The 23706-nt window shown below is 56.1% G+C and overlaps 1 protein-coding gene across 1 annotated transcript; it reads left to right on the top strand.

Moving 5' to 3' along the window:
• The first annotated feature begins 9945 nt into the window (after positions 1–9945).
• Positions 9946–22899, top strand: Il9r (interleukin 9 receptor). Its single transcript, XM_042668478.1, has 9 exons — positions 9946–10020; positions 10314–10436; positions 10719–10830; positions 10918–11096; positions 11571–11716; positions 11913–12114; positions 15387–15489; positions 19374–19458; positions 21898–22899. The coding sequence occupies exons 1-9, from the start codon at positions 10017–10019 to the stop codon at positions 22411–22413; spliced, it is 1470 nt and encodes a 489-aa protein (XP_042524412.1). The 5' UTR covers positions 9946–10016; the 3' UTR covers positions 22414–22899.
• The last annotated feature ends 807 nt before the right edge of the window (positions 22900–23706 follow it).

Raw genomic sequence — 23706 nt, 5'->3', positions numbered from 1 at the left:
ATAGTAATGAATTCCATATACATATTTTTCTTATAATGCATCCCTATGGTACATTTTAAAAAAGAAGCTAAGTAGTTCTCTAAAGAGGTCCCAGTTCCACAAGTCAGGTTATGAGTAAATGCTTCTTGAGCAATATCACCCCTTCCACTGTTCTTACCCTTTTCCCACTCTCAGCCCTACCATCGTTACATTGTTCAGTTTTTGCATAATGTACAATGTACATGGACTATAGTGATTGTATTTGTTTTCTCTTCTCCCTCAATTTGTGTATGGTACAGTTTATAAACAGGCACAGGAAGATTAACAATAGTACAGCAGAGACTAGAGCAAGATACTTAATAAAAGTTATGTGAATGATCTCTCAAAGTTTTTTTTTTTTTGTTGGTCGTGGGGTCTGAACTCTGGGCTTGGGCGCTGTCCCTTAGCTCTTCAGCTCAAGGCGAGCGCTCTACCACTTGAGCTACAGCGCCACTTCTGGTTTTCTGGTGGTTTATTGGAGATAGGAGTCTCACAGTTTTTCCTGCCCGGGCTGGCTTTGAACCGTGATCCTCAGATCTCAGCCTCCTCAGTAGCTAGGATTACAGGCTTGAGCCACTGGTGCCCAGCTCTCAAGGTAATCTTATTATTCTGCATTATCTCAAGGTGTGTGAGATGATATAGTACCCGTGTAATAAGACTGAAGACAGTTGAGTGATACAGACATTGTGATGTAAGCATTACAATGCTAGTGGGGATTTTTGGTAGTGATGAGATGGACCCCAAGCTCTGTGCTTTGCCAGTGAGCCACATCTCCTTGTACTGCTGTTGACAGTATGTCTTCTTTGGGTGCTTCTGAATCATTAAGCCATGATGATCTTGACTACTGAGTCACTTCACTTACAAACAGCACTGGAGAGAGCAGAGTGACCGTGCTGAGTCACTTGTAAACAGCACTGGAGAGAGCAGTGTGACCGTGCTGAGTCACTTGTAAACAGCACCAGAGAGAGCAGAGTGACCGTGCTGAGTCACTTACAAACAGCACTGGAGAGAGCAGAGTGACTGTACTTAGTCGCTTCACTTACAGACAGCACTGGAGAGAGCAGAGTGACCGTGCTGAGTCACTTCACTTACAGATGGCACTGGAGAGAGCAGAGTGACCGTGCTGAGTCACTTACAAACAGCACTGGAGAGAGCAGAGTGACCGTGCTGAGTCACTTACAAACAGCACTGGAGAGAGCAGAGTGACCGTGCTGAGTCACTTACAAACAGCACTGGAGAGAGCAGAGTGACCGTGCTGAGTCACTTCACTTACAAACAGCACTGGAGAGAGCAGAGTGACCGTGCTGAGTCACTTACAAACAGCACTGGAGAGAGCAGAGTGACCGTGCTGAGTCACTTCACTTACATTCTAGAGACTGAAGGTAGAATGGTAGGTTTTAAATGCTCTTGTCAGTTTATTAGGTTGGGTGAAGGGGAAATGGTGAGGCACTATGTAATGGGTGTGGAGTTTCAGTTTTGCAAGACCAAAAGGGTTTTGGAAATGAATAGCGATGGTACACAACAATTTGAATATTGAATGCTACTGATCTGTGCACTTAAAAACAGTTCCAAGATGAGGGGTTGGACAGTTAGCCTTTGGGAAAGCACTTTCCAGGCTCTGTCCTCAGTTCTGCAAAAAATAATAAATTAAAAAAATAATTGAGATCTTAAATTTCATGTTGCTACCGCCCCTGATTCCAGCCCTCAGCCTCCCCAGTTTGAGGCCAGCCTGGCAAAATTGTTGAGTCTCTTTCCCTCTCTCTCTTTCTCTCTCTTTCTTCTTCCTTCTTTTTTTTGGTCGTGGGGCTTGAACTCTGGGTGTGGGCGCTGTCCCTCAGCTCTTCAGCTCAAGGCGAGCATTCTACAATTTGAGCCACAGCACCACTTCTGGTTTTCTGGTGATTTATTGTAGATAAGAGTCTTATGGGGGGCTGGGAAGGTGGCTCAGTGGTAGAGCGCTTGCCTTGCATACATGAGGCCCTGGGTTCGATTCCTCAGCACTACATAAGCAAAAAGAAAAAAGCTGGAAGTGGCGCTGTGGCTCAAGTGGTAGAGCGCTAGCCTTGAGCTGAAGAGCTAAGGGACAGCGCCCAAGCCCAGAGTTCAGTCCCCATGACCGGACCAAAAAAAAAAAAAAGAATCTTACGGCCTTTCCTGCCCAGTCCGTCTTTGAACTGCAATCCTCAGATCTCAGCTTCTTGAGTAGCAAACATTCAAACCCCAGTCCCTCCCTTCCCCTTCAGAAGATTATATTACATACTTGTATATGCCACAGACAAGATGGGGCCAAGCTGTTTAAGCTTTAAATGTTGGAAGTATGCTTGGACATTCTTGAAGTTTCATGCCTTAAGACTTTGATTCCATCTCCAAGAGTTCAGGCATGCTCACATTCCAGAGTTGTAGCTCTGGGCTGCATACAATACATACACACAAGCACATGCACACATAAACACACCCATCTATACACACCAAAATAGTGTGATAAAGAATATAGTGAATAAACATGAAAATATGCTTTTCTTGAGTGATTATCAAGGAAATACAAAATCAAACTGCTGAAATGTCTTTATCTGTCAGACTGGCAAAGATTAGAATCTGATCATTGCTGTTGGTAAGGGCTGCAGGCGTCTCCCAGGATGGGGGGGTGGGGGTGGGGGTGAGGGGCTGAAGCTGGTGCAGCGTTGCAGAGTTTTAATAAGATCAGTACACGAAACCCCTGGTTAAAAGGGCTGATTTGAAGATAGTGATAGTGAGAAATGAGTATAAAAGGGGAATGTGTGTGTGTGTAATGATAATTTTTTTGGGTCCGGTCATGGGGCCTGAACTCTGGGCCTGAGCGCTGTCCCTCAGCTCTTCATCTCAAGGCTAGCTCTCTACCACTTGAGCCACAGCACCACTTCCAGCTTTTTTCTTTTTGTTTATGTGGTGCTGAGGAATTGAACCCAGAGCCGCATGCAAGGCAAGCACTCTACCACTGAGCCACCTTCCCAGCCCCTGTAATGATAATTTATACGTGCCTAATTGCTCACAATGACTCCGTGTGGCTAAGATAAAAATAGGATCTCAAAAGTTCCCTCTTAGAGTCTTTGTTTTTCCTTAACTGAGTTTGCACTATTTTTAGCACCCATTCTACCACCCATGTACATAGATTGCTGTGGCTTGGGAAAGCCTGGCAGGGTCCCTGACCAGGTCCTGTCCCCCGGAGGCTAGTCTGTGAGTCTCAGTGGTATGTTTTTTTTGTTGTTGGTCATGGGGCTTGAACTCTGGGCTTGGGTGCTGTCCCTCAGCTCTTCAGCTCAAGGCGAGCGCTCTACCACTTGAGCTACAGTGCCACTTCCGGTTTTCTGGTGGTTTATTGGAGATAAGAGTCTTTCCTGCCCGGGCTGGCTTTGAAGCACGATCCTCAGATATCAGCCTCCTGAGTAGCTAGGATGACAGGCGTGAGCCACCAGTGCCCGGCCCTCAGAGGTATGTCTTAGGAGGAATGTGTGTCTTCATCTAGCAGGCAGGAGACAAATCACCAATGACACTTGGCAACTCTCAGTGACATGGGAATCCAAGCTTACTCCACCTCAGACAACCACTCTCAGCCCTGGGGCCATTAGTTCTGTGGTGTGCTTGTGGTTTCTGATGTGGGTGGCCTATGTCAGCCTCCCTGAGGCTGGCATCACAGCCTGCTGCAGTCATCTCCTGGATTGGGTGTGGGGCTTTGCTATACATCAGGGACAGTGGGTGACAAGCCGCCTCCTGGCTGAGGCGCCTGAAGCTCCCGATGACCCTCGGCAGATGCCCCTGGAAAGGTGAGTCTGTGTGCTTAGCTTCCCAACCTCTGAAGTCAGCCTAACTTCAGGAGACACAGGGAGACTTGTGACCTCTCCCCCTGAGCCCCGCGGACACATCATGAAGTGTAGTATTGGGCCTACCACCCGGTTTTACCCCTCTAGGGTCCTGGCCTCGGGTACTTCTCAGAGCTTGCAATACTGAGTATGAATTGCAAGGTGTAATTCCCAGACCTGTGGGAGTTGTGAATTCAGTTATGGTCGCTGCAGCCTGACTGGACAGAGGGAAGGGTGCTGATCTGCCAGTCGTCGTGTCTAATTAGGAAAGAACTTTTGCTTCCTCCATGACTGAGAGGACGTTTGGGATGAAGGCAACTGGGCCTTGTTGAGTGGATGGACTTAACTATGATCTCCATGAGGTATTAATGAGTAACCCCTCCACGCAGCCAGACGTGGGTGGCTTCACTGCAGAAGAGGAGCGTGGACACAGCTGGTGCTAGAGGGCTTCAGGAAGAGGAGGGAGGACGGGGCGGGTGTTTTGTTTTGCCCCCCCCCCCATTTCCCCCTCCTTCCCCCACTACTGAGGCTAGAATTCTGGTCTTGGGCTCTGTCCCTGAGCTTTGGTGCTCAAGGCTAGTGTTCTACCACTTGAGCTACAGCTCCACTTCCAGCTTGTTTTGATAGTTTTAGTGGAGATTAGATTTTCATAGACTTTCCTTCCTGGACTGGCTCTGAATCATAATCCTCAGCCTCCTGAGTAGCTGGGATTATAAGTATGAGCCACACTCAGGAGGCTGAGAGCTGAGGATTGCGGTTCAAAGTCAGCCTGGGCAGGAAAGGCTGTGAGACTCTTTATCTCCAATACACCACTAGAAAACCAGAAGTGGCGCTGTGGCTCAAGTGGTAGAGTGCAGGGACAGGGCCCAGGCCCAGAGTTCAAGCCCCACGACCGACCAAAAAAAAAAAAAGAGCCACAGGTGCCTGGCTTTTCATTGTTGTTGTTGTTTGTCAATTGTGGGGCTTGAACTCTGGGCCTGGGCGCTGTCTCTCAGGTCTTTAGCTCAAGGCAAGTGCTCTACCACTTGAGCCACTTCCAGCTTTTCTGCGTATGTGGTGCTGGAACCCAGGGCCTCATGCATGTGAGGCAAGCACTCTACCACTGAGCCACCTTCCCAGCCCCTTTTCATTGCTTTTAAATGTTTATATTTGAAGCAACCCTCACCTTTTCTGGGGCTCTGCACCAGTCCCTACTCATTCTCCCTAGGACACTGCTGTTCTGCCCTTACTCTAGGCCAGAACTTGGCCTCTGGAGGTAGAGTGGGAATTTTCCCAGGATGACCTCTGGTTATATCTCCCTCTGAGTGACAAGGCATTGTTCATACCCAGTGTTGATGCTAGGAGGTGGAGGAGGCAGTGGTTATGGAGTTGAGTGGGTCCAAGAGATGCAGCACAAGTCCTTAGCAGTTTTACCACACACAGTACAGCTAGGAGCTTTGCTCGCAGTGGGCCACACGTGAGCTGCTAGGCTGCTGAGGGGTGTGCTGGGCGGGATGTCCATCCTGGTGCCACATTTCCTCCCACCAAAAGAACCGGCCAACAGCTGTACCGGAGCATGCCCACCGTCACCTCAGCATTCCTGTCGAGTCCAGTGCTAACCTGGCCTGGCTCTAGCTGTGCCCGGGGCTGGGGGATCTCTAGGCTGGGAACGCGAGCTGGACAGATGGGACGGGCTGGGGCCTGGGCTCTGAGTCACACCTCGTCAGGAGGCACACTTGTGTGCAGTTCTACAGAAGGGTTCCCTGGGCCACTTTGCTATCACGATGCCTTTCTTGTTCCTGGGACCTCTGTCCTCAACCTCTTCTCTCTGCCTGAGTCTGTGGCCTTGTCCACCCACACTTCTGTGTCCAAGCCTCACCTGATATGCTCACAGCTATTACTCCTAGAAGTGCCCCTCACCCCAAAGTATGTGGGAATATACTCTTGGGGGCGGCCTCTTCTTCTAGGCCTTCCCTGCCCCTTCCTCTTTTGCCTCTGTCCTCACTGAGATGGTCTGTCCTGTCCTTCTGGCTCTGCTGGCTTCACCTCCGCCAGCGTTGCCAGAGGAAACAGCATCCTTAGGTGTGCTATTTTCAGCAATGTGCGGCATCAGCCTGGGGCAGAGGAGGCCCCACCCCCTGTGTGGCCCAAAGGGGTTGCAGGTCCCTGCTCTTGCTCTTATTTTCTAGTACATCTTTCGCATGTCATGGGCTCTGGTTATTTCTGCAGAGCCAGGGGCTGCATTTCTTCCTCCATCTCTAGCAGAGAGAAAACTGCTGGTCAGGGGTTCATGTAGTTAGCAGTCTTCATCTATCTCCTCTGTGTGAAGTCCCCTTCCCACATTGAGATGCAAAGTGGGTCTGGGCTGTGGCTCACTCCTGGGACTGGTGAGGAATGAGGTGTGTGTGTGTGTGTGTGTGAGGGGGGGGGGGAGAGGGAGAGAGGGAGAGAGAGAGAGAGGGAGAGGAAGAGGGTTCGTGAATGCAGTGGCTAGCTCCCAGTGACACTGACTTGGGCAGGTGGTACAAGACACCAAGGGAGCTCAGAGCCACCTGACCAACCCTCATACCAGCCGCTTGCCATGACCAAGGAAGAAAGGAACAGAGTCCACGTAGAGGCCTCCCCGGGGGTGATGGAGCCTGAGTTGAAGACAGGAGTGTAGATGCGTGCATGGAACTCACGTTTTCATGGTGGCCCAAGCAGGGCAGATGGGTTATCTGATTCAGACCTAAGCTTTGGCCATGAAGAGGATGGGACTCTGGGAAGGGGCTAGAGAGTCTGGGCTGAGGGCTGCATCTTCAGAACTGACGGGAGAGCAATGCTGGCCAGGCTCCTCCGCAGGACTGGTGCAGCTGACAGGAAGCAGCTTCATTCCAAGATGACAGACATGGCTTTCTTCTGCCTTGTATGTAGTGTTGGCTATTGTGGGCCCAAGTCAGTGCCTCTCCTGGGACTAGTGAGCTCTCTGCACTTACTCTGAGCACCAGTCTGCCAGCCAGAGCGAGGAGCCTTGCTTCAGTAATGTCCCATTCAGTGTCCAAGGAGCCCGCAAAGACAGAGATCTGCAGTGCCACTGGAAATAGGGTGGTTTAGGTTCTGCCCAAGGCTTCACCCTACCTACATGTGGGTGTGTGTGTGGGTCTTGGGGCTGTGTGCTGATAGGAGTCAAACACTTCTCTCAGGAAGCTCGTAGGCTCTGTGAGAGATTATGGGACACCTAGCGAGAAGAGGTGCCAGGTTCCAATTGTTGAGCAAGTCCCTGGTCTCCCTAGGCCTGACCCACCCCACTCAGTTTACTGGTATAGGTGGTGGTGTCCTGTGTGAAGACTGCTGCACTGGCAGTGCCCAACTCCGGGGCACCCTCAGAGCGCTCCCCTTGGAGAGCCCTCCGTCTCTGTCTACAAAGGGGGACCTGCTGACGTGGGAGCCACTCACTGCTCTGAGCTTGGGTTGGTGGAAGCCAGGCTGGGCCGATTCTGTGCAGGTGCCTTTTTAAAAGTTGTTATGGGTGGTACACAGAGGGGAGGGACTAGGCACACCAGTCAGGTAACGAGTACATTTCTTTTTGAACAGTGGCTCCCCTTCCCTCACTCCCTCCAATAGTTTTCCCTCCCATTCCTGCACGCAGTTGCACAGTGCGTTTTCAACATCGTGTCTAGTGAGTACCACCGCTGCAGTGTTCACCCTTTGTCCCTCCACTTCTGTTCTCCCCTTGCCCTCCCAAAGACAGATAAACAAAGACCCCCCCAAAAAACAGAAACCACAACAAAAACCACTCTTGTTTCCATTTCCTGGTGTTCATTTCAATAACTATTATTTTATGCTCTCGGATAAGCACATAGGCATTGTGCCCTTGTGCTCCACCCTAAGAATACCCTCCTTTGGTCTCATTGTGTGTGAACCTCTTGATCCCTGCATAATCTACTATGTTCCAGTAAATATTTGATCAAGAGAAAACTGGGCTTAACTCCCTTAACATGATTTGTTCTAGGTCCATCCATTTCCCGGCAAATGACAATATTCCTTCTCATGGCTGTGTAAGGTCCCATTGTGTGTATAGGTACCACAGTTTTCATCTATTGTAGGGCCTCTGGGCTGTTTCCACAACATGGCTATTATTAATAGTGCAGCAATGTCTTTATGGTATCCTGGCTTGTGAGGTTCTGGGTAGAGGCCCAGCAGTGGTCTGGCTGGGTCCTAGGGAAACTCTATCTTTACTGTTTTGAGGAACCTCCAGACTGCTGTCCAGAGTGGTTGTACTAGTTTACCTTCCCACCAGCAATGCTGTAGGGTTCCTTTGCCCTCCATCCCCACCAACGTTTGTTGTTGCTTGAATTCACAGTGTTGGCCAATCTGACTGGGTAAGATGGAATCTCAGACTTGTTTTTGATTTGCACTTCCTTAATGGCCATTTCCATATATATATATATATATATATATATATATACTTTTACTTTATTTTGGTCAGTCATGGGGCTTGAACTCTGGGTGTGGGCATTGTCCCTCAGCTCTTCAGCTCAAGGTGAGCACTCTACCACTTGAGCTACTGCACCACTTCCGGTTTTCTGGTGGTTTATTGGAGATAGGAGTCTCACAGTCTTTCCTTCCAGGGCTGGCTTTGAACTGCGATCCTCAGATCTCAGTTTCCTGAGTAGCTAGGATTACAGGCATGAGCCACCAGTGCCTGGCTTCCTTATATATTTCTTTGATGAGCATTTCCTCATATATTTTTTGTCATTCTTACCTCATCTTCTGAGAAGTCTCCTCTTAGCTTCTTTGCCCATTTATCAATTGGTTTATTAGGGATTTTTTGGAGGGGGGTTAAAATTTTGAGCTCCTTGTATATTTTGGATATTAGGCCTTTGTCAGATGTGTTGCTGGTAAATCTCTTCTCATGTCTGTTGGCTGTCTTTCTAGTTTAGTAACTGTGTCCTCTGCTATGGAAAAAGCAATTTTGCTTTGCTGTAATCCAGTTGGCCAAGTCACTCTTAAACGCTGTGTCCCTGGGACTCTTCAAAGCTTCTGCCTATGCCTATGAGTTCTAGTGTTTCTCCTACACTCTCTTGCAGTAATTTCAAAGTTTCAGGTCTTTGATCACTCTGAGTTGATGTTATGCACAGGAGCCTTTCCAAGGATGCAGGGCTGCCCTGAGGTCTGAGCCAGCTCCTGACTGGGCAGCGTCTGATGAGCCAATGGGTTCTGCAGGACATGGGCTCATCTGTCCCGACAGTGGTCCACCAGTCCTGTTACCACCTTTCCAGGAGTTGCTGCAAGAGGGGATAGAAAGTGCCTGGAGAGGGTCTGGGAAGGTGGCTCAGTGGTAGAGCGCTTGCCTCGCATGCATGAGGCCCTGGGTTTGATTCCCCAGCACCACATAAGCAAAAAAAGAAAAAAAGCCGGAAGTGGCGCTGTGGCTCAAGTGGTAGGGCACTAGCCTTGAGCTGAAGAGCTGAGGGACAGCGTCCAGGCCCAGAGTTCAGGCCCCACGACCGGACCCCAATTTAAAAAAAAAAAGTGCCTGGTGTATTCCCCCTGACATTGCTGCTGCTGCTGCTGTCAGATGCCTGCTCCTTCCCATGGACGAGGCCCTGACAGCTCCATCCTACAGGCGCAGAGACAGGCTGTGGGGAAGGACGGCACTGAGGTGTCCCTGCTGGAGAGGTGCAGGTTCCTGCAGCGCTGTGTGCTGAGGTCTGTCTGCAGGTCTGCTTCCTCCCTCCTCCTTATCACTCATCAGGCTTGTATAACTACGCTGCCCTGGCTTCCTGCTCAGGCTATCCACGAACCATCTGAAGCTGCAAATGGGGTGATAGGGCCCCAGCAGCCTCCCCACAAGCCAGGCTCTTCCTGACACTCAGTCCTGGTTGGCAGCCAGATTTTGTGTCTGGACCCCTGGGCTCAGGCCTTGTCTGTCTCGGGGTGCTGCCTTGGAACAGGCTGCGGAAGGCTGTGTGCTGCACTAGTGCCTGCTGCCCTCCTCACCCTCCTCTGCCCTGTGGTAGATTCATGTAAGGTGGTGAGGAGGGATGGAGCACACAGGTGCCAGCCTTGCCAGCCCAGGCAAGACGCCTCCCTTCCTCGGGAAACCCACGTTTGCGCCGTGAACCGCGGAGCCACAGCCGCACAGGCCCCAGCACCCGCCACCCTGCCGGTCCGCAGTTACTGGGGCCTGGCCTCTGCAGGATGGGTAAGGGCTCTGGCATGGAGGATGGGATGGCAGAGGGTGTCGGGTCAGAGAAGCCTTCTAGACACACATGGACACACAGCAGATCTGAGTCGGAGTTGCTGAAGCTGTCCTGAAAGCACAGTGAGCCGCTGGGCTCCAGCTCTCGTTGGTGAGGCTGGGCATGGCCTAGCCCTCGCACAGCATCTCGTGGGGTGCATGTGGTGCCCCATTTTGGGCCTCTGCAGTGGGACCTCATGAGAAGCCCTTTCCAAAGGGGAGGGGCAAGCCAAGCTTCTCAGTCAAGGCCCTTACAGGCTGGCCCGTGGAGGGCGAGTCCCCGATTCGATCCGTGGGCACCTGGCTCCTGCTCTGCACCTGTATGTGCAGCTGCCACACCTGCCTGGGAGTCTCTGTCCCCCGGCAGAGAGGAGGTGAGGGCGGGGCCCTGGGGCTGGGTGAGGTGGCTGGGTGGGGAGCTGGGAGTGGGTGCCCAACTTTGGGGAGAAGCATGGGCCCAAATGTCCTGGGACTGTCCTCAAGGGTCCTCTTGGCTTTTAGCTCCATACCTTTGCCACGCTCCCGGGCCTCCCAGCTCTGGCCCTGACGACTTCTGAGGCCGTTCTTTGGAGACGGCCCTGTCAGTGCTCAGTGGCAGGTGTGTCCCACCCGCTCAGCGCTCCAGGCTCCCGCTGGCCACCCCCTGTGCTCCTCCTCCCCAGGGCTGAGGGCCGGGCCTCTCACCTGTCTCACGGACAGCATCCTCAGGATCGACTGCCGATGGTCTGGCCCGGAGTTGTCTCAGGACTCTGGTCCTTGGCTTCTCTTCACCAGGTAAGGACAGAGGGTCAGGCCCGGGAGGGAGGGCAGGAGAGGGAGGGCTCCCACGGCAGCAGTGCCCTCGGTGCCAATCCTTTCCAGCAACCAGGCCCCTGGCGGCGAGCACAGGTGCGTTTTCCAGGGCAGCACATGCACCATGGAGCTGCCCCCCGAAGAGATGATCCTGCCAACTGACAACTTCACCATCACTCTCCACCGCCGCCTGTCTGGGAAGGAGCAGGTCAGCCTGGTGGACCGCCAGTATCTCCCGTGGAGACACAGTGAGCAGGGCCACTTCGCTAGGGGCTGTTTGCTTGCTTGGTGGTGGGTCAGGGCCCCTAGCCTGTGACGTCTGTGATCTCACGGGAGACCCAGGACTGGAAGAGGGATCTGGGTGGTGACTGGGAGGCTGGGGTTTTCATAGTGAAGATGTTTGGCTAGGTGGGACAGGAGTCATTTGAATCACGCTTCAGTTTTAGTAAGGGCTCCAGCAAGGCAGCAGCAAGAACTCCCAACTCTAGATCACGAAGGCAGGGAAGCGGAGGTTTAGAAAGCACCTTTTTGCAGAGGCCCAGCGGGAATCATTGTCACCTCTTCTCCACGAGGCCTTCCCTGACCTGCCTTTCAGTGAGGCCTATGGTCTAAGGTGACTTTGACCTTGTACCTTGGACTCCCGGCCATTTCCAGCTCCCCGAGTTTGGGTTATCTGACCCAAGCACACAGCTGCAGCCTTGCTGGGCCTTGCCTTGTTTCAGTTAAACTGGACCCTCCTTCTGATCTGCGGAGCAACGTCAGCTCTGGCTATTGCGTCCTTTCCTGGAGCGTGAGTCCTGTCCTGGAGCCGATGAGTGCACTTCTCAGCTATGAGCTGGCTTTCAGACGGCGGGGAGAGGCCTGGGAGGTAACCCTGGCTGCCTTCCCCCGGCGGGCCCCTCTCTGGCAGGAGGAGGGGTCGCGGAGCCTCTGTGCACATGCACTCATGGGTGGGATGTGTGTGGAAGTGTGCATCTGTGCGTGGAGATGGTGCGTCCCCGTCCAAGTGTGCATGTGAGAACATTCTTACATCCCCACAACAAGCCGACTCCCCAACCCTGCAGCAGGCCCGGTACAAGGACCGCATTGTGGGTGTGACCCGGCTCATCCTCGAAGCCGTGGAGCTGAGCCCCGGCTCCACTTATGAGGCTAGACTGCGCGTCCAGATGGCTGTCCTGGATGCTGAGGTGGTAGCGGAGGAGCCTCTGTGGAGCCAGTGGAGTGAATGGAGCCAGCCTGTGTGCTTCCCCTCTCCCCAGGAGCAGGGTGGGTGTCAAGGGCAGCAGCCTGCCACAGACTGGGCTGAGCCTGGGTCCCACTGTTCATCCCTGCCCTCCTCCCTGTCCCCACCCAGGTCCATCCCTGCCCCCCTCCCCATTCCCACCCAGGTCCATCCCTGCCACCCTCCCTACCCATCCACGTCCATCCCTGCCCCCCTCCCTACCCACCCACGTCCATCCCTGCCCCCCTTCCTACCCACCCACGTCCATCCCTGCCCCCCTTCCCATTCCCACCCACGTCCATCCCTGCCCCCCTCAACTTCCCCATCCACGTCCATCCCTGCCCCCCTCCCCATCCCCACCCACATCCATCCCTGCCCCCCTCCCCATCCCCACCCACATCCATCCTGCCCCCCTCCCTACCCACCCACATCCATCCCTGCCCCCCTCCCCATCCCCACCCACATCCATCCCTGCCCCCCTCCCTACCCACCCACGTCCATCCCTGCCCCCCTCCCTACCCACCCACGTCCATCCCTGCCCCCCTCCCTACCCACCCACGTCCATCCCTCCCCCCCTCCCTACCCACCCACGTCCATCCCTGCCCCCCTCCCCATCTCCACCCACGTCCATCCCTGCCCCCTCCCTACCCACCCACGTCCATCCCTGCCCCCCTCCCCATCCCCACCCACATCCATCCCTGCCCCCCTCCCCATCCCCACCCACATCCATCCCTGCCCCCCTCCCCATCCCCACTCACATCCATCCCTGCCCCCCCTCCCCATCCCCACCCACATCCATCCCTGCCCCCCTCCCTACCCACCCACGTCCATTCCTGCCCCCCTCCCTACCCACCCACGTCCATCCCTGCCCCCCTCCCCATCCCCACCCACATCCATCCCTGCCCCCCTCCCTACCCACCCACGTCCATCCCTGCCCCCCTCCCTACCCACCCACGTCCATCCCTGCCCCCCTCCCCATCCCCACCCACGTCCATCCCTGCCCCCCTCAACATCCCCACCCACGTCCATCCCTGCCCCCCTCCCCATCCCCACCCACATCCATCCCTGCCCCCCTCCCTACCCACCCACATCCATCCCTGCCCCCCTCCCCATCCCCACCCACGTCCATCCCTCCCCCCCTCCCTACCCACCCACGTCCATCCCTGCCCCCCTCCCCATCTCCACCCACGTCCATCCCTGCCCCCTCCCCATCCCCACCCACGTCCATCCCTGCCCCCCTCAACATCCCCACCCACATCCATCCCTGCCCCCCTCCCCATCCCCACCCACATCCATCCCTGCCCCCCTCCCTACCCACCCACATCCATCCCTGCCCCCCTCCCCATCCCCACCCACGTCCATCCCTGCCCCCCTCCCCATCCCCACCCACATCCATCCCTGCCCCCCTCCCCATCCCCACCCACATCCATCCCTGCCCCCCTCCCTACCCACCCACATCCATCCCTGCCCCCCTCCCTACCCACCCACATCCATCCCTGCCCCCCTCCCTACCCACCCACATCCATCCCTGCCCCCCTCCCTGTCCACACCCATGTGCATCTCTGCTATTTTGTCCACACCCATGTGCATCTCTGCTATTCTGTCCACACCCACGTTCATCTCTGCCCTCCTCCCTGTCCACACCCACGTGCATCTCTGCTCTCTATCCTGTCCCCACCCATGTGCATCTCTGCTCTCTATCCTGTCCCCACCCATGTGCATCTCTGCTCTCTATCCTGTCCCCACCCATGTGCATCTCTGTCCTCCTCCCTGTCCCCACCCATGTGCATCTCTGTCCTCCCTGTCCCCACCCACGTGCATCTCTGCTCTCTATCCTGTCCCCACCCACGTGCATCTCTGCTCTCTATCCTGTCCACACCCATGTGCATCTCTGTCCTCCCTGACACCATTCTGGAGCCACCTCCCCTGGAGTCTGAGTTTCATAGGGGGAGACGACACCTTGGCTCCCTAGGCTCTTGTGACTAATGGCTCTCATTAGGGTTGAGGTCACCACAGGCTGGACAGAAGTCTCCTTCATGAGGATTGGGCTGACCCTGTGCCTAGCAGTGAGGGAGGGGCCAATGAGAGGGGCGAGGTGCAGAGCTGGGCAAGGTCCAGAGTGAGGAGGCCCAGAGCAAGGAGGCCAAGAGTGAGGAGGCCCAGAGCAAGGTGAGGTCCAGAGCGAGGAGGCCCAGAGCAAGGTGAGGTCCAGAGCGAGGTGAGGTCCAGAGCGAGGTGAGGTCCAGAGCGAGGTGAGGTCCAGAGCGAGGTGAGGTCCAGAACAAGGTGAGGCCCAGAGCGAGGAGGCCCAGAGTGAGGAGGCCCAGAGCAAGGTGAAACCCAGAGCAAGGTGAGGCCCAGAGCAAGGAGGCCCAGAGCGAGGAGGCCCAGAGCAAGGTGAGGTCCAGAGCGAGGTGAGGTCCAGAGCAAGGTGAGGTCCAGAGCGAGGTGAGGTCCAGAGCGAGGTGAGGTCCAGAGCAAGGAGGCCCAGAGTGAGGTGAGGTCCAGAGCAAGGTGAGGTCCAGAGCAAGGTGAGGTCCAGAGCAAGGTGAAGCCCAGAGCAAGGTGAGGCCCAGAGCGAGGAGGCCCAGAGCGAGGAGGCCCAGAGTGAGGTGAGGTCCAGAGCGAGGTGAGGTCCAGCGCGAGGAGGCCCAGAGTGAGGAGGCCCAGAGTGAGGAGGCCCAGAGTGCGGAGGTCCAGAGCAAGGTGAAGCCCAGAGCAAGGTGAGGCCCAGAGCGAGGAGGCCCAGAGCGAGGAGGCCCAGAGTGAGGAGGCCCAGAGCAAGGTGAGGTCCAGAGCAAGGTGAGGTCCAGAGCAAGGAGGCCCAGAGTGAGGAGGCCCAGAACAAGGTGAGGTCCTGAGCAAGGTGAGGTCCAGAGCAAGGAGGCCCAGAGCAAGATGGAGGAGTCCCAGAGCAAGATGGAGGAGTCCCAGAGCAAGGTGTGATCCAGAGCAAGGTGTGATCCAGAGCAAGGTGTGATCCAGAGCAAGGTGAGGTCCAGAGCGAGGTGAGATCCAGAGCGAGGTGAGGTCCAGAGCGAGGTGAGGTCCAGAGCAAGGTGAGGTCCAGAGCAAGGTGAGGTCCAGAGCAAGGTGAGGTCCAGCGCGAGGAGGCTCAGAGCGAGGAGGCCCAGCGCGAGGAGGCCCAGCGGGAGGCGCCCCTCAGGGGCTCCCAGGGTACAACACAAGCATCCGTGGTGGAGTTGCATGCTTTCTACTCTGACTCAGGGACCTGCTGGGGTCCCTCTTACATGTGGTCATGGGAAGAGGTTCTGCCACCGACACTTTGCAGAGCTCTCCAGTCTTCTGCCCACAGGACCCCGGAGCCCCTGGAGGTGGCTGCACTGCACCCTTGTTGCTGTGTCTGTCTGTCTCCTGTTGACTGGCCTGACCTGCCTTCTCCTCAGGCTGTCTCCCCGGTAGGTAGCCAGTGTGTGTCTCCCCGAGTTGACTGTTGCATGCTTGTGTTGCTCTGTGGGCGGCTCTGCGAGTGAGCGGGGGTCTTGTACTCATACAGGTGCACAGTGACTGGGGTCTGGAAGCTTCCTCCTGCCCTTCACTGACCCTGGATGAGGAGGGCTTTCCAGTGGGATTCCCAAGTTGCCAGGGGAGAGAAGACTAAGGGAGCTGTGACAATGCCACGTGCTGTGTGCCTGGCATCTGAGTCCTTGTTTGGTGCCTTTAGGGATGTGTTCTGAGTTCTCATCTGTCACACATGGGACTCGGTGCCACTGGAGACCCCTGGGGTACAGGATCCTGTTAGTAGCCCTGGGAGAACTCTCAGAAAGCAAGGGGATAGGTTCCTCCTCAGATAGGCTCCACACCTCATATGAACTTTGACTTACAAGGACAGCACAAGGGGCATTTTTTTTGCCAGTCCTGGAGCTTGAACTCAGGGCCTGGGCACTGTCCTCAGTGTGAGTGTGGACTGGCGGGGTCTGGTGGGCAGGAGGAGGCTGTGTGGTGAGTGTGGACTGGCGGGACCTGGTGGGCGGGAGGAGGAGGCTGTGTGCTGAGTGTGCTCTGGCGGGGTCTGGTGGGCAGGAGGAGGCTGTGTGGTGAGTGTGCACTGGCGGGGTCTGGTGGGCAGGAGGAGGAGGCTGTGTGGTGAGTGTGCTCTGGCGGGGTCTGGTGGGCAGGAGGAGGCTGTGTGGTGAGTGTGCACTGGCGGGGTCTGGTGGGCAGGAGGAGGAGGCTGTGTGGTGAGTGTGCTCTGGCGGGGTCTGGTGGGCAGGAGGAGGCTGTGTGGTGAGTGTGGACTGGCGGGGTCTTGTGGGCAGGAGGAGGAGGCTGTGTGGTGAGTGTGCACTGGCGGGGTCTGGTGGGCAGGAGGAGGAGGCTGTGTGGTGAGTGTGTACTGGCGGGGTCTGGTGGGCAGGAGGAGGAGGCTGTGTGCTGAGTGTGCACTGGCAGGGCCTGGTGGGCGGGAGGAGGAGGCTGTGTGGTGAGTGTGCACTGGCGGGGTCTGGTGGGCAGGAGGAGGAGGCTGTGTGGTGAGTGTGCACTGGCGGGGTCTGGTGGGCAGGAGGAGGCTGTGTGGTGAGTGTGCACTGGCGGGGTCTGGTGGGCAGGAGGAGGAGGCTGTGTGGTGAGTGTGCACTGGCGGGGGGTCTGGTAGGCGGGAGGAGGAGGCTGTGTGGTGAGTGTGTACTGGCGGGGTCTGGTGGGCAGGAGGAGGAGGCTGTGTGGTGAGTGTGCACTGGCAGGGCCTGGTGGGCAGGAGGAGGCTGTGTGGTGAGTGTGCACTGGCAGGGTCTGGTGGGCAGGAGGAGGAGGCTGTGTGGTGAGTGTGCACTGGCGGGGTCTGGTAGGCAGGAGGAGGAGGCTGTGTGGTGAGTGTGCACTGGCGGGGTCTGGTGGGCAGGAGGAGGCTGTGTGCTGAGTGTGCACTGGCGGGGTCTGGTGGGCAGGAGGAGGCTGTGTGGTGAGTGTGCACTGGCAGGGTCTGGTGGGCAGGAGGAGGAGGCTGTGTATTGAGTGTGCACTGGCGGGGTCTGGTGGGCAGGAGGAGGAGGCTGTGTGGTGAGTGTGTACTGGCGGGGTCTGGTGGGCAGGAGGAGGAGGCTGTGTGCTGAGTGTGCACTGGCGGGGGGTCTGGTAGGCGGGAGGAGGAGGCTGTGTGGTGAGTGTGTACTGGCGGGGTCTGGTGGGCAGGAGGAGGAGGCTGTGTGGTGAGTGTGCACTGGCGGGGTCTGGTGGGCAGGAGGAGGAGGCTGTGTGGTGAGTGTGCACTGGCGGGGTCTGGTGGGCAGGAGGAGGAGGCTGTGTGCTGAGTGTGCACTGGCGGGGTCTGGTGGGCAGGAGGAGGAGGCTGTGTGGTGAGTGTGGACTGGCGGGGCCTGGTGGGCAGGAGGAGGCTGTGTGGTGAGTGTGCACTGGCAGGGTCTGGTGGGCGGGAGGAGGAGGCTGTGTGGTGAGTGTGCACTGGCGGGGTCTGGTGGGCAGGAGGAGGAGGCTGTGTGGTGAGTGTGCACTGGCGGGGTCTGGTGGGCAGGAGGAGGAGGCTGTGTGGTGAGTGTGTACTGGCGGGGTCTGGTGGGCAGGAGGAGGCTGTGTGGTGAGTGTGCACTGGTGGGGCCTGGTGGGCGGGAGGAGGAGGCTGTGTGGTGAGTGTGCACTGGCGGGGTCTGGTGGGCAGGAGGAGGAGGCTGTGTGGTGAGTGTGCACTGGCGGGGTCTGGTGGGCAGGAGGAGGAGGCTGTGTGGTGTGTGCACTGGCGGGGTCTGGTGGGCGGGAGGAGGAGGCTGTGTGGTGAGTGTGCACTGGCGGGGCCTGGTGGGCAGGAGGAGGAGGCTGTGTGGTGTGTGCACTGGCGGGGTCTGGTGGGCGGGAGGAGGAGGCTGTGTGGTGTGTGCACTGGCGGGGTCTGGTGGGCAGGAGGAGGCTGTGTGGTGAGTGTGCACTGGCGGGGTCTGGTGGGCAGGAGGAGGAGGCTGTGTGCTGAGTGTGCACTGGCAGGGCCTGGTGGGTGGGAGGAGGAGGCTGTGTGGTGAGTGTGTACTGGCGGGGGGTCTGGTGGGCAGGAGGAGGCTGTGTGGTGAGTGTGCACTGGTGGGGCCTGGTGGGCGGGAGGAGGAGGCTGTGTGGTGAGTGTGCACTGGCGGGGTCTGGTGGGCAGGAGGAGGAGGCTGTGTGGTGAGTGTGCACTGGCAGGGCCTGGTGGGCAGGAGGAGGAGGCTGTGTGCTGAGTGTGGACTGGTGGGGTCTGGTGGCAGGAGGAGGAGGCTGTGTGCTGAGTGTGGACTGGCGGGGTCTGGTGGGCAGGAGGAGGAGGCTGTGTGGTGTGTGCACTGGTGGGGTCTGGTGGGCAGGAGGAGGAGGCTGTGTGCTGAGTGTGCACTAGCGGGGGTCTGGTGGGCAGGAGGAGGAGGCTGTGTGGTGAGTGTGCACTGGCGGGGGGCCTGGTGGGCAGGAGGAGGAGGCTGTGTGGTGAGGGTGGACTTGGCCTGCACAGCAACCCTGTGGCTAGCCCTGGGCTGGGCGGGAGGTTCTGGGGCTCGGGAAGCCTTGAGAGTGAGGGCTGCAGGCTCCTCTGTGGCTGGCACAGATGCAGTTCCTGGGCTGCTGCTCTTTCCGAGGGCAGAGTACAGATTTGCTCACTTCCAGGTCTTAGCCTAGCATTGAAGCTGTGTCTGTAAGGAACATGACGGTACACGCCTGTAAGCCCAGCTGCATGCGAGGTAGAAATGGAGGATCGAGGTTCGGGGCCCATCAGAGCAAAAAAAGTTACAAGATCCCATGTAAAAATCAAGCCAGGAGTGACCTGTGCACTGCAGCCCAGCCATGTGGTGCACGGCGGTAGGAGGAGGGCTGTCTGAGGCCAGCTGGGCAAAAGGAGGGCATTCTACCAGAGAATCAAAACTAAAACATAAAGGGCTGAGGAGGTGGCTCCAGGGGTAGAGCACCACAGGAAGGGCACTGTAAACAAGAAAGATGCCTTGGTATGACTCCGTCTGTGGGGGCATTAGCTGGGCACCCATGCGTGCCAACCGGCTTCCTGCCCTGGAGTAGGTGTAGCCACAGGGTATTTCATTCCCTTGTTGTTGTTCTATTGCCAAGGCTGGTTTTGAACTTTGAGGCTCAAACCATGCTCTGGCCTCAGCCTCCAGAGTAGTGGGGGCTACAGGTGAGGCCGCGCAGTGCCCAGCCCTGGGAAGGCAGGTCTGGATGCGGCAGGGGAGAGGCGGGGCAGCAGCTGGAGAAAGCAGGCTGGCACCCAGTGCTGACCACTGGCTTCTCAGTGTGGTATTGGCGGAGCCCTTCTGAGTACCTCTAGGCTCTGACCTGTCTCTTCTGGTCTCAGGGTGAAGAGAACCTTCTACCAGAATGTGCCCTCTCCCGCCGTCTTCTTCCAGCCCCTCTACAGTGTGCACAATGGGAATTTCCAGGTGTGTGCAGGGCGCTGCAGGGGTCTGTGGGGGGTCCTGGGCGGCCTGGCGTGGATGAAGTGGGGGGGCCCTTGTCAGCGCTAATATCTGTGTGCACACACATTCATACATGTGTGCATATGTGTGTGATATGTGTACCTATGTGAGGATATAAGGACTTTAAATGCTGTCTCAAGTGGGTGAAAACTCAGCTGAATTTTTCACTTGTGTGTGAGAGTGTGGGTCCAGATGTGGGTCCTGGGCCTTGAATTCAGGGTGTGGTCAATCGCCTGGGCCTTTATGTCCTCAAGGCTTAGTGCTCTACCATTTGGGCCACAACTGTACTTCCTGTGTTTTTGTGGCTAATTGGAGATCAGAGTTTCATGGGCTTCCCTGCATGGTCTAGCCTCAAATCATGATTCTTAGGTCCCAGCCCCTGAGTAGCTAGGATTATAAGCATGAGCTACTGGCTATAAGTGATTTCTCTTTGTTCTTGGATCTTGGGTTCCATTCTTTCTAATTTTCATGGTTTTACTCTTAATGATTGAAAATGTGCACAACAGGGTGTGGTATTTCTCTATACATAATATATTTGGATCATCTCAGTTGTTTTTTCTTGTTTGTCCTTTTTTCACATTGAAAGAGGTGTTTTATTTATTCTGCTTTCATACATGCATTTCCCCTGCTTTGGCTGATACCAGCGTTATGAACTTAGGGCCTCATGCTTGTTCTAGTTTGTTTGCCTGGCTGATGCTGTTTCCTTTGCCTCTGGTCCAGGTGTTTATTCTTTATGTTGGAGATGGAATCTTGTGAAGTGGTCCACCTGGCTTGGCTTTTCTAGTCTCAGCCTCCTGAGCAGCCGGGATTATGGATGCTTGCCGCTGCTGGTGCTCAGCGTCACATGTGCATTTTTTTTTGTTTCATGTGGAAGGGTGGTCCTGCGGTTTGAACTCAGAGCCTTACACTTGCTAGGCAGGCACTTTACCTCTGAAGCTATCCTTTTGTTTTAGCTGTTTTTCAGATAAAGTCTCATGCTTTTTCCCAGGCCAGTCTCAGACCATGGTTTTCCTAGCTATGCCTATTGAATAGGTAGAGTTTATAGACATGGAACCATCATGCCTACTTTGTTCTTGTCTTTTTCTCTGAGGTGGGGACTTGAACTTGGTATCTGATGGCTTTGCTCTGGCTGGCACTCAACCACCTGAACCCTGCCTGCAACCCCAAGCTGGAGTCTTAGTAACTTCCCCTCTTGCTGAGCTCTGCCTCCCAATCGCAATGGAAAACTGTAAACTTTTTCCTGAATTATCTGCCATTGAGGAAAATGGCTGGTAGTTCAAGGTACAGACGCATTTTACCTCTCTGTGTACTCCCTCCTCCACGGTGTCTTTGGCACCTGTGCTGGCAGTACCTGGGCTCCTTCTCTGGTGGCTACTATGAAGCACCTGAACCCACTGGTCTTCAGGGTAGCTTGCTGACACCATGCCCATGTATGGACTCTGTTTCTCCAGGCTGGTGTGGCTCCCATAGGCTACAGGCAAGCAAGAGCACCCTGGAGTGTCGCCCTGACCACTGATGCAGACTTTTGTAGCTCATAGTCCTGGTGGAGGGAATCTCCTGGAGTAAACTCAAGCTCCTCCCAAGGGTTGTGGCCCACTGGCCCTGTTCTTTCCCATGCCCTCCCTTCTGGTGCTGCAGGGCTGGCCTCTACCCCGTGGGCAGCTGTGTCTCCAGCTGACAAATCCACGTCTTCTCTGAGCAAAGCCTCTTTTGGAGGACTGTTGTGTACACACACCCTTTAACTCTTTAGGGTCCTAGCTCTGGACAAAGTCCATCCCTGCTCGCCAGGTGGCAGAAGTGCCTATGAAGAAGCTAGATAGGTGAGGGTCGGACTGCGATGCCCTGGACGGTGTGGTCCTGTTTAAAGGCCCCATCCTCTCCCTGCAGGAGCACAGAGCCTGCCGGGGTGCCCCAGACCCTTGGTGGTCTGGTTCTGTGTGGATCACCTCTCAGGAGCAGGGCGTGACGGAGGGGGTGGTGTGTGAAGAACGTTTGGTGGCGTTTGCAGTGGGGCGTTGTGTGCCCCCACAGAAGGATCCAGATTTTGTTTCCTTGTCTGTGTGTATAGTGGGGTTCAGAATAGGTTTCCACTGTCTATGGCTGTTGCTGGAAGGTCCCCTCTGTCACGGGTCTGCCTTGTCTTTGGTGCCTGTAACCATTTGTACTGAGCAAGGTCCAGACTACTGAGCTGGGGCTGGAGAGAAGAGGTAGACCCAAAGGGACTCAGGCTCCCAGACTGAGGCCATGATCACATATTTTGAGGATATGGAGTATTCTTGATGTTGGCAATACTTGAACACTGGAGTATCAGAAGAGCTTCCCAGAGAAGCCCAGGCTGCTGTTTCAGAGTGAGTCCTGAACATGCTGCCTGCGTCCTTACCTCTGACCTGTGTTGTGTTTCAGACCTGGGCAGGGGCCGACAGAGTCTGTCTGCAGCCAGGCCAGGACTGTGCTAACAGCTCTCCAGGAACCTGGGAGGCCATCACACTGCTAACCTGTGGCCCAGGACACGCTTGGACCCTCTCAGGCCTCAATGAGGAGGAAGGCAGCCCAGGGGGTGTGTTGCAGGCAGAGGGGGGACAGCCGTCGGGCTACCTCCCCCAGGAGGACTGGCTCTGCCTGCCTCCCACCAGGCTGGCTCCCCCAGAGTCAGAGGGGAGCAGCGACTACTGTGCCTTGGGCTGCTGTGGTGGGTGCCATGCCTCTGTGTTCCCCAGAAACATGCAAAATGCTGAGTCCATCCCAGACTTGGCCCGTGGCCTTTCCTATGTCCAGCAGACCCCAGAAACCCAGCAAAGGGCTGCCTGTAAGGAAGCTGGCCACAGTCAGAGGTGTGCACTGTTTGAGGACCCACAGGGCATTTGGCTCTCTCCCATTCTGGGCCAGCAGCAGGCTGTCCTGAAAATTCCAGAACTCTGACTTTATCCAGTTGCTTCATGTGCACATTGAGAAAAGTGGATGAAAGCACCTGTTGCTGACTGTTGCTGGGCCTGGGCCTCCTGAGAAGGGTCGCTCCACACTGGTCCGAGGCCCTCATGTGGATGGAGCAGGGCCCCTCGTCAGTCCTCAGCCCTGTGGGGAGGGTCCCTGCCCTCAGCATCCTGACACCCAGCCTCTTTTGTCCTTTTCCCCCTTGTGGTTTTGCCCCAGGCCTCTCTGAGAAGAAGGGTGTAGATATACAGCTTGTTCCATCCTCCCCCTGTAAAGGGCCAGCCTGGGCTCGGTGGACACAGGCGAGACACCATGACCAGCTGGAACAGCCTCTTCATGAACCTTCCTGAGTCACTTTCCCCACTGAGTTTACAAGGGACATCTTGGCTGTTCTAAGTGCAGATGATCCAAGCGCTGGGATCCTGCGATCCAGCATCAGCAGCGTAGAGGCTCACCAGCTCCAGACGTCATACCTCTGTTTCTTTCTTTCTTTCTTTCTTTTTTTTGTTGGTCGTGGGGTGTAAACTCTGGGCCTGGGCGCTGTCCCTCAGCTCTTCAGCTCAAGGCTAGCGCTCTACCATTTGAGCCACAGCGCCACTTCCAGCTTTTTTCTTTTTGCTTATGTGGTGCTGAGGAATCGAACCCAGGGCCTCATGCATGCAAGGCAAGCACTCTACCACTGAGCCACCTTCCCAGCCCCTACCTCTGTTTCTTGTTCTGATTTCCCCACTGGTCCCAGGAGGTGGAGAGCTGAGGACAGGGATGCCAGACGCAAGTGACCACCTGGCCATGGCTATGGCCTGTGAAGGGCCCTGCTTTCCACAAAACCTTGTTGGGCGACCTTGGGGGAGGCACTGTGGTCTGGAGAGCGTGTGGAAAGAGCAGAACATTTATGTGTTATTTCCCTAGGGTAGCTCTGACACCTTGCCCTCCTCAGAGGTGTAGTGAGTGTTGACACCCACCAGAGGGTGCTCTATGTGCACGCACCGTCTTCCCTCAGGACCTGGGGTGCAGTGAGTACTGATTCCCACCAGGGGGTTGCTAGGCACCTGCACACCATGCTCCAATCCCCAGGTCCCTGGGTGCAGTGAGCACTGATTCCCACCAGGGGGTGCTCTAGGCATGCATATCATCTGCCTCTCCTCAGGTTCCATAGTGCAATGAGCACTGATTCCCACCAGAGGGCGGTCTAGGTGTGTGCACTGTCCTCAGGACCCCCGGGTGCTGTTTGCCCTGATTCCCCCCAGGCATTGCTCTAGGCATGGGTTCTGTCCTCCTGGG

Source organism: Dipodomys spectabilis, unplaced genomic scaffold, assembly GCF_019054845.1.
Source record: "Dipodomys spectabilis isolate Male_0828 unplaced genomic scaffold, ASM1905484v1 ptg000438l, whole genome shotgun sequence".
NCBI classification, from domain to species: Eukaryota; Metazoa; Chordata; class Mammalia; order Rodentia; family Heteromyidae; genus Dipodomys; species Dipodomys spectabilis.
Note: the sequence above shows the minus strand (reverse complement) of the source record. Positions and strands in the feature narration are given on the sequence as shown.

What these genes read in the sequence shown, in the direction of transcription:
- Il9r (XM_042668478.1), top strand. An exon ending in CCGGCAGAGAGGAGGTGAGG is followed by an intron (nt 10,437 to 10,718) that starts GCGGGGCCCTGG and finishes CCTCCTCCCCAG; the next exon opens with GGCTGAGGGCCGGGCCTCTC. An exon ending in CCCCTCTCCCCAGGAGCAGG is followed by an intron (nt 12,115 to 15,386) that starts GTGGGTGTCAAG and finishes TTCTGCCCACAG; the next exon opens with GACCCCGGAGCCCCTGGAGG.